The sequence below is a fragment of the Chelon labrosus genome (assembly GCF_963514085.1).
Source record: "Chelon labrosus genome assembly, chromosome: 8".
Lineage (NCBI taxonomy): Eukaryota > Metazoa > Chordata > Actinopteri > Mugiliformes > Mugilidae > Chelon > Chelon labrosus.
The window spans coordinates 10,140,531-10,150,082 of NC_140358.1; the positions used below are offsets into that span (position 1 = coordinate 10,140,531).

Here is a 9,552-nt window from a genome sequence, read left to right on the forward strand (position 1 = left end):
GAAGGCTGTGGTTTATATTATTCTCGGATTGTATTGTGTTGTACTGACATGTGTTTCTATTATTTTAACAACCCCAGTTTAGTCAGTGGGCTAAATAACAGAAACACTTTGTGTTTAACGTGTTTAAACACGTTAAACACATCCTCCTTCATCCTCCAAACTTATCATACAGTTCAATTATAATTATAATGTCTGTGAAGACTTTTATCCAACTCATGGTCTCTCCCAGGACAAATCTAAAACAAAAGCTGGACTTGTTTGGTTTTCTTGAAGAGCTTTCGCCACTCATCCAGTTATCATTTGTTTTGGTCTGTAACAACCAACATTATAACCATCATGAAGCTAAGATTTAGTGCAGGGCTGTCATATTTCGGTGCATTCGTTTTGTAATTAACTGACATGCGAGTGTATACATTCACAGTACTGTTGTCTAAACTTCAATGCATTAAAAATCATGCTTTACAATTACTATAATGTATCAAAGAACAAGTTGTAAAGGTGTATAAAGCTGGAGAAGACACTTTAGTGTGGAAAAACAAGACTCTATTAAAGACTAATATGCTCTATTAGACTCACATGCAGTTGGTGTAAACATCATGTGAATCGCATTGTGTATCAGACTGAAGCCGACCAAATTAGATAACTGTAGCTGAACTGAATAAGGTTATGGTGTTGTCCAAAACATCTGCAGAAAGAAGGCTTTTCAGTCAGACTTTAAACACAGTCCCGTATTTAAACAATATTTGATGAAAATAACGTCTAATATCTGTCTGATGAGAATCATTAGAGAGCAAATCTAATGTTAGTATTTCATTAAGGTGTTTTCGAGTGCTTTCACTATGTTGTGTGGTTGACCTTTTCCTGTTTTGGTTGTATGTTAAAATGAACCCATATACTTAATTAAACTGCAGCCATCTGACCATACAATCAGAAAGTGTTTTTTATTTTGTCAGCTGTGACACGTTATACTGAAGAAAGCCATCTGTCCCAACAGGTTTCCTATCACAGCGAATCCTCTTTCCGCTGAAATTCATCGAGAAACAAACAGTAGGGACTTTTCTGAATGAAATGCCATCTAAACCTCTTGAAACCTGGGCAATGACTTCTTACAGTACTGCAACTAAATGTGGGTGAAACAGGTTTTGCCAGTCATGTGAACAAGTTAGATCAGATAAAATAAGAAGCTGGTTGGTAATAAAATAAACTTTATCATTAATGTGGGCCTCCAACCAGAGTGGACAAACAGTGTTTCCTGTTATGACATTCAGCATTGTTCAGGCTGAAGAGCCAAATGAGACTACGTGCTGCTGTTCACCAACCGTTTCCTGTGAAACAAAACCTCTTCTAGTGAAGAAACTCAAAGAAATGAGGAATCGTGGTGTCTAACCAACATTATCACTCTCTAAATCTGAGAGTATGACTTCCTGAATCAGATTTAAAGACTTTAAAACTCAAGAAAGTATAAAATAGAAGTGAAAAGGAGTTTGCCTGTTAAGCTACAGCACATACAGTTTATCTCTTCTCTGCGGTTTAGATGATTTATGACGACCTCTCCTACACTGATCGCACAAGCAGATGAAAAAAAATAAATAATTTCATGCAGTTTTACAGTATACGCAGACACACAAAAATAAGGAATAGTAGCTAAAATATCAGCATTAAATGATGGTTTACAGCAACCCAGTGTCAGCTTCTGTTCTGGAGACGGTAGAGAGCTGTGGTTGGACTGGAAGGACAAATGATAATAAACCCGCAAGGTTACAGATTTAAACTTCATCTCACCCTTGTGGTACTTATTGGAACAACTCCCCTCTCTGTTCCTTCACTATCGGTGGAAATATGCATCTTTTACACCAAAACTCTGTTTTTGGTCACATTTTGTGGAAGTGGAAAATAGAAGGAAATTATATTTTTTATATTCAGACACCCTTGTAGAGTTTAGGTTCTTCAAACTGCATTCCCAGTAGTACTTAATGATATTTATTGACTTGTTTGTGCATTTATATGTCCTCCAGCGGGTGGACAGACAACTGTGCTGGGGACTGTAAATATAAATCACATATGCCACAAATACAAATCACACCTCAAAATAAATCTGGAGCAACGAGTCAAAATGCCCATCAGAGATAAGCTTACAGCTATACATAGTAATGGCTCTCAATTTCCCATCAGGCCACAGAGACTAAAAGTGGTACATCTTCATAAAATGGATGCAGTTAAGATGTTTTGTCTAAAATTAGGAGTCAGCATTGAGCCTGACCTTTCTAACTGTCGCTAGATTTATAAATCAGCTCTTGATGTCAACACTTCACCGCAGACAAAATGTAAGAATTAAAAGTTGAAATTGTATCTACAGCTCAGTCACTCATCTTCAAATGACGCTCATAGATGATCACATTTAAAAAAAAAAAAAGTTTGGTCTTTGTTTCTGCTACCCTGAACTAGCACAACGTTCTGTCTTCAACCCTGTCAGACAAGGTGAGTAATCAGAATATTTTGGGGTGTGTTGACACTTTTAGCTTTTGTAACGCTTTATAGATGAATTAATGTGACTCAAACTCATGGAAACTGAAATAATTCACAACGTACACTAGGATTTTAAGTTAGACAAGAATTATTATTGCATATAAAAATATAGAACATTCAACAGTGTCAATAGTGTGCAATCTCTCTCTGTCTGTAACAAAGTAAGCAGAACGTATAGTTTAAGTTTCACTGGAAGCCGAGACCTCTGTCTAGAAAGTTTGCAAACTTCTTTGGCTGTCCGGGCTCAAAGGGCAGGAGGACGGAGAGGTCCATGGTCCTCAGTGTTTCTGTCAGGGTGCTGAAACATTCATCAAGAGATTAAAAAAAAAAAAAACAGTCTCTTATTGTATCTTTGCTGGATAATCTCACACGAATAAAGCTGTACAAGGTCTTTGAGGAACACATACCTGCATGTGCAGTACAACAAGTGTCCATCCATGTGCAGCTGTCTGGCCAGCTCCAGTTGGTGGTTGTCCATCAGCTTGTCATTGACGACGACCAGCAGAGGTTTGCCTGCACCGAGAGTCTCCAAACAACTTCCTGCCCCTGTGGAGAAAAACAAGACCCTTCAATTACACAGTCACTACAACTAAACTCTTTTTACTATAAACATTTATTTTGACAGCGATTCAAAACAAGCTTAAAACTGATAATCAATTGTCTGTACTGTTGGATCCATAAGGAAAGAACTTATCTTTCGCTGTCATTTTTATTCTGCAATGTTTAATGTTGTTATTTCTACTTTTTCTTGTTTTTAAATCCTAATGTCAGTTTTTCATGTTGCCTTTCATTTATTTGGTATTTGCTCCATTAGATCACATGTTAATCATCTATTCGTAGTCTAATCATCTATCCATGTGCAACTACTAACACTAACTCTGGCCCATTAAGTATCCCAGGAGGCCTCTACAGTCAGCCAACATGTATAATACACAGACCTGGACCTAACTCACCTTAAATGGAGAATAGAGATCATTAATGCTACTAATTGCACCTGCACATTACCTGCTTTGACATGTCACAAAGTCTCCTGGGAAAAACACGTCCACTGGGACAGGAAAACAAGAAAATAAGGAGCGCACACCACTCAAAAGACAGAGCAGCGACTCTACGGCTGATTAATTATCTGATTAGTTTATCAAAAGAAAACGAATCATCATGATTTATTAATCATTTTAAGGGACGTCATTAACCTCGGTTATTCAAATATGATGCTTTCTGATCTTATTTTGCATAACAGTAATCAGAATATCTTTGGGGTTTTAGAGTTGGTCAGAAAAAATATGAGGATGATACTTTCTGTTTTAAAGACACTTTAGAAAATACACAACTAACCCTTTAAATGACTTAAACACTAAAACATGAACTTTAGACCAATACTGGATAATGAGTATTGAGTGTGTAAATACAATTACATGATATTAACTGTTTGAATATCTTCCCGTTTTCAACAGTTGGCCCGAGGCCCTCTGATGCCCTTGTGTTTTATCTGTCTGCTGCATCAATCATCTGGTTTCTGTTTGCACACCGCTAACAAACCTCTATTTGTTTTTCCTTTGAATTTAAAAAAGACAGTAATACCTTCAAGGCAGGTCATGAATATATAAAATACTTAAAATAATATTTATTAATCTGCACTCTGTTGAAAAATTCATGACATGGACAAAGGCCTGGCTCATGGAACAGCTTGAGTTCAGGGCGATGGAATAAAAACGTGTTAATTAATTAATGTGTATCATCTATTTACCCCCGGCAGTGTCAACACTGACGGCATTATCTTAAGGAGCCTTTTGTTTATTCACTCACCTGCGTGGCTGATGACAAGGTCCGCCTGCTTGATGTCCTCTGCTATTGACTCTTTGAATCGAAAAGCCTCCAGTCTGAGCTGTGGACAGCTGTCAGCAGCTGGAAGAAGAGATCCTCTTCCAACCTGAACCACCAAACGCTCATATCCACGCGCCTTTAAAGCCTGTGGGATGAAAAATTAACACGGTATGAAAATAGTCACAAATTCACGTTCACAAAATATACCTATGTGGTTTTAAAAATATTAGACTATTACAAAACCATCAGTCACAGCTGTAATTATAAACACAACTGAATCTAATGAAAAAAAACATGACTACTTTGGTCAGTAAACACACTGATATATACAGTTAGGCCCAGAAATATTTGGACAGTGACCTAATAATCTTCATGATTCAGGCTCCGCATGACACCACATTGGATGTGAAATGAAATAACTGAGATGCATCTGAAGTGCAGACTTTCAGGTTTAATTCAAGGAGTTGAACAAAAATGTAATACTTTGTTGATAAGCCTTTGCAGGCAATGACTGCCTGAAGTCTGGAACCCATGGACACCAACAAACACTGGGTTTCTTCCTTTCTGATGCTTTGCCAGGCCTTTACTGCAGCTGTCTTCAGTTGTCCTTTGTTTGTTGGTCTCTCTGTCCTACATTTTGTCTTAAGCAAGTGAAATGCAGCTCAATCAGGTTGAGATCTTTTAAGCCATTGCAGAAAGTTCCACTTCTTTTCCTTAAAAACTCCTGGGTTGCTTTTGCTGTATGTTTAGGGTCATTGTCCAAAGCACCGTCCGATAAACGTTGCTGCATTTGACTGAATCCGAGCAGAAAGTATATCCCTATACACTTCAAAATTCATCCGGCTGCTTCTGTCTTTGGATCATGAGCCGTCCCAAGCCTTCTCCATACTTTCGTCTTCCCATCATTCTGGCACAGGCTGATCTTAGTCTCATCTGTTCAAAGAACGCTGTTCCTGAACTGGGCTGGCTTCTTCTGACTTCTGGCAAAGTCTAATCTGGCCTTTCAATTTTTAAGGCTGAATAATGGTTTGCACCTTGAGGTGAACACTCTGTATTTACTGTCATGAAGTCTTCTCTTTATGGTAGACTTAGATACTAACACACCTACTTCCTGGAGAGTGTTCTTCACTTGGGTGGATGTTGTGAAGAGGTTTTTCTTAACCATGGAAAGAATCCTGCGATCATCCACCACTGTTGTCTTCCGTGGATGTCCAGGCCTTTTTGAGTTCCTTTCTCTTTATGAACCAAACTGCTGCCAAATGTTGACCACTCCTAACATTTCTGCAATCTCTCTGATGGATATCTTCTTTTTTTCAGCCTAAGCATGACTTGTTTCACTCCCACTGAGATCTCCTTTGACCACATGTTGTTTGTTCACAGCAGCAGCTTAACAAATACAAATGTCACACATGGAATCAACACCAGACCATTTACGTGCTTAATGATGATGGACTACCGAGGGAACAGCCCATGCAGCCCATCAAATAGCTTCAGTGCCAATTGTCCAAATACTTTTGGTGCCTTGAAAAAGAGGTGACTATATATTAAAGAGCTGTAATTCCTAAACCCTTCCTCCAGCTTGGATGTGAATACCCTCAAGCTGAAGTCTGCACTTTAAGCCCATACTGATTATATAACTGTATCTTGAATATGTTTTGGTAAACAGCTAAAATAACAAAGCTTGTGTCAGTGTCCAAATATATATGGACCGAACTGTATTTATTTAGTGGCATGTGTAGTTCTCGTAGGAACAATACACTGATCAGCCATAACATCATGACCTACTGGCCAAGCGAATAACAGTGATTATCTTGTTATCATGGCACCTCTCAGTGGGCTGGACATACACTCGCCAGTTCATTAAGTACACGAGTGAAAATAAATGTGTTCTAAGATAAAAGCCCTGATGACTCTTGTAATGTTCAGTTCATGTTGAAACAGTGTTAGAAAGGTGGTATTTCAACTGTATGGTCATTGAGCAGTATGTATTTTTGATGGTGTTAAACTGTTTTGAACAATAAAGTGTTTTTTATTTAGCACAGCCCACTGACTAAATGGAGTTGTCACAATAATAGAAATGTGTCTCGGTAGAACACAATACAACTCAATAAAACTACAAACCACAGTCTCCAAGACAGAAAACACAGTTCAATCAACATCCCTCAGTTATTTTAAACAAATGCCAAAAACCATAACTTTCATGAAGCTAAGATTTATAATGTATTCATTTTCACTAGTGTACCTAATGAACTGGCAAATGAGTGTATTTAAGCCTCTGTTAGTGGCACCAAGTAACAGCTGCTTTAAGGCATCATCTAATCATTTTGTTCAACTTTTTAGCTCTCCTCACCTGAGCGGCCTCGGAGCACGTGACGCTTTCAATCAGCTCGTCAAAGCTCGTGGTGCCGACGGTTACAAACACCGTCTTCATGTCCGCTCGGTTTCAGCTTCACTGTCAAATGTTTTAATCTCTTTGCTCACAACTCATCACAGCTCAATCCTGCAGCAGAAGCAGCAGCAGCAGCCGCAGACATGACAGCTACTTCCGCTTTGTGCGGGATGACGTCGTGTGGGTGTCTTTTTTTAGAACTGCGTCATGGCGCCACCTGAAGATTCGGAGGTGTTACTGTAGACTGGGGTGAGATACAATGAAAAAATAAATGTTTACTGCTTCTATAGAGGTGAAGTCGCCATTTAATGCTGCTGAGCCTCTTTCCTCTGAAATCTTATAGATTTAAATAAGTGTTAACCATGGATGGTAGATAAACAGGTGTCAACAGGCAGGTTATCTACACCTTAAAACAGTTTGTTCCATTCTTGTCTAATAGAGGTGTGTTGTAAAAGAAGTCTCCTGCGGTTTCCTCTCAGATAGTTTGTGATGGAGCTCTCAACGCAAAGTATTAGGCTGAGATTTCACCTTTCACCTTTATGACTGCCGTCACATTTATCGTAATATTTCAGTTCAGTTTCAGTATCAGTCATTGTCTATGTCTCTGTCTGATTGTAATATTACCAATCGTACTGCTAGGTGTCATGTTTGTGTCATCAGTGATTAAAGGTGTCTCATCAGTAAGTAAGTAAGTAAGTAAATTTAATTTATAAAGCACATTTAAACACAGCATAGACTGACCAAAGTGCTGTACAGGGGATAACAAGGATTAAAACAAATAATACAGAAAAACACATTGGACCATTAGTCATAAAAACATAATTAAAAGGAACCACATAAGATAAGCAGGAGTACAGGATTAGGGAATCAGCAAGTATAACTGATTTTAACATAGACTTCTTCTTATAATCTACTATCCGTCCATTATCTACAACTGCTCCTCCTGTAGCTGGTCGAGGGGGGTTGGAGATTATCCCAGATGACATCAGGCGGTCCATCACAGGACCAACACAAACGAACAACCACTCACATCCACATCTACAGCAACTGTACCATCTCCAACACGAAACTGGAGCACCACACAGATACATGCAAACTCCACATAAAGAAGCCATGATCAGATTCAGTCCCAGGAAAAGGAAAAACTTATTAACAAGAATAAACCTTGATACAAACAAGAGCATGTGCATGATACATGGAGGGTTGATTAAGGGGAAGAACAGACCCAAAGGTTACTGTTATAACAATAAACAAGTAAGTACACATCATACAGTCTGGCGAGACACATATCCTGTCCATAGTTGTTCATCTGGACCCCTGAGACTCAACACCTGCCTCCTGTGAATGAGACAAAGTTTATGTTGAGTATCTGCCCTTGTTCTGAGCCCAGGCTCTTTACTGAGAGGGAACTAATGGTCCTGTCCTTTCCATTTGTGCCACGCAAGCATATTTCTGCAACATGGAGCATAACAGTGGGGGCAGCATGACATGCAAAGACTTCCTGTACCTGGGGCCTGCAGGTGTACAGAAACAAACCAGCTGATGGTGCTCCGCAGAGGAATCAGGGCACAAGTTTGTACTTGACACCGACCACTGGACCCTGTTGTCAGCGCTGCCAAAACTCTTCAAACAGCAACAGCATGTAAATATTGTTCCAGTGACAGTTTTAAAGTCGGCCATGACCTCTTTTCTCAAAGATGTTATTGTTTATCCCATATGCAAAACATACTCTTGATGTATACCACTTGCTCTGAGCACATTCTTTTTGTATTGTTGCAGATTTAATGACCTATTTCTTTATTGTGTTTAAGGTTTATGCTTCAGTTAGACCTTGGGGCTGATGTCCTCCTGTGGGACAGGAAACATCTGAACTATAGTTTTGTACTTTTCACATTGTCACTTTTAATGTTCATTCAATAACTGTACTAAGAATTTATAGAGATACCATAAGGAAAACATATCCTACAAATGTTTTCCTAAAGATTCTACCATACCAAGCATATTCTCTGGATGGATGGATGGATGGATGGATGGATGGATGGATGGGAATCATAGAAATTTTGGATTTTACAACTGTATTGATCAATAAATGTATAGACTAAATGAGTAGTTTGATGAGACATGGGACTTGCGGTCCTCTTCCTAAATATTCTCATCTTCTTGACTCTATATGGCTCCAGTCAAATAATCCTAAACTACAACAAAAACAAATTCTTCATTTGTTGTTGGTTCCTCATAGTCCTAGCTTTTGCTGTTTTTTAGTTTCTTGTGAAGCTGACAGATATAAATGCAGCAGAAACCTGGACAGGATATTCAGAGGGAGTTTGTTTCCACCAAGGAGCTGCAGTGACCCTGTGGATTCAGAGATGTCACAGTTGATGCCAGCTCGGTGCGACGAGCATCCGGCGGCTCTACCAGACAGCAGCAAGCGTTCTGCTCTGTGGGGAAGTGTGAGAACACAAAAACAACCTGCAGAGCAACCCGACAGCATAAAAAAAACACACACACACTGCAACAAGGAAGTGGAAACTGTGGGCAATTTGTGACAACTGGTATTTTTAGACAATGAAAACCTTTAGGACTTGACTAGAAGCATCAAAGTAATTTATGTGGAGCTGAACTACACTTATGAGATTTACTGTTTAAAACACTTAATTCAGTTTGTCTGTACTACTAAACAAGCTACTTAAAACACAGATACTTAAAATGAACACTTTCAAATTAAGTTGTCCAGTATATATATATATATATATATATATATATATATATACATCGTAATAATTAGTTCTTAAGTCTCAGAAATGTGTTCTGCT

At 38.7% G+C, this 9,552-nt stretch overlaps 1 protein-coding gene across 1 annotated transcript; it reads right to left on the reverse strand.

Annotated features, from left to right (window-relative positions):
* Positions 1–1,283: 1,283 nt before the first annotated feature.
* LOC311492279 (UDP-N-acetylglucosamine transferase subunit ALG13) lies at positions 1,284–6,784 on the reverse strand. Its single transcript, XM_084550515.1, has 4 exons — positions 6,701–6,784; positions 4,333–4,495; positions 2,934–3,072; positions 1,284–2,824 (listed from the first exon to the last, which is right to left on the reverse strand). The coding sequence occupies exons 1-4, from the start codon at positions 6,779–6,781 to the stop codon at positions 2,713–2,715; spliced, it is 495 nt and encodes a 164-aa protein (XP_084406641.1). The 5' UTR covers positions 6,782–6,784; the 3' UTR covers positions 1,284–2,712.
* Between the last annotated feature and the right edge of the window lie 2,768 nt (positions 6,785–9,552).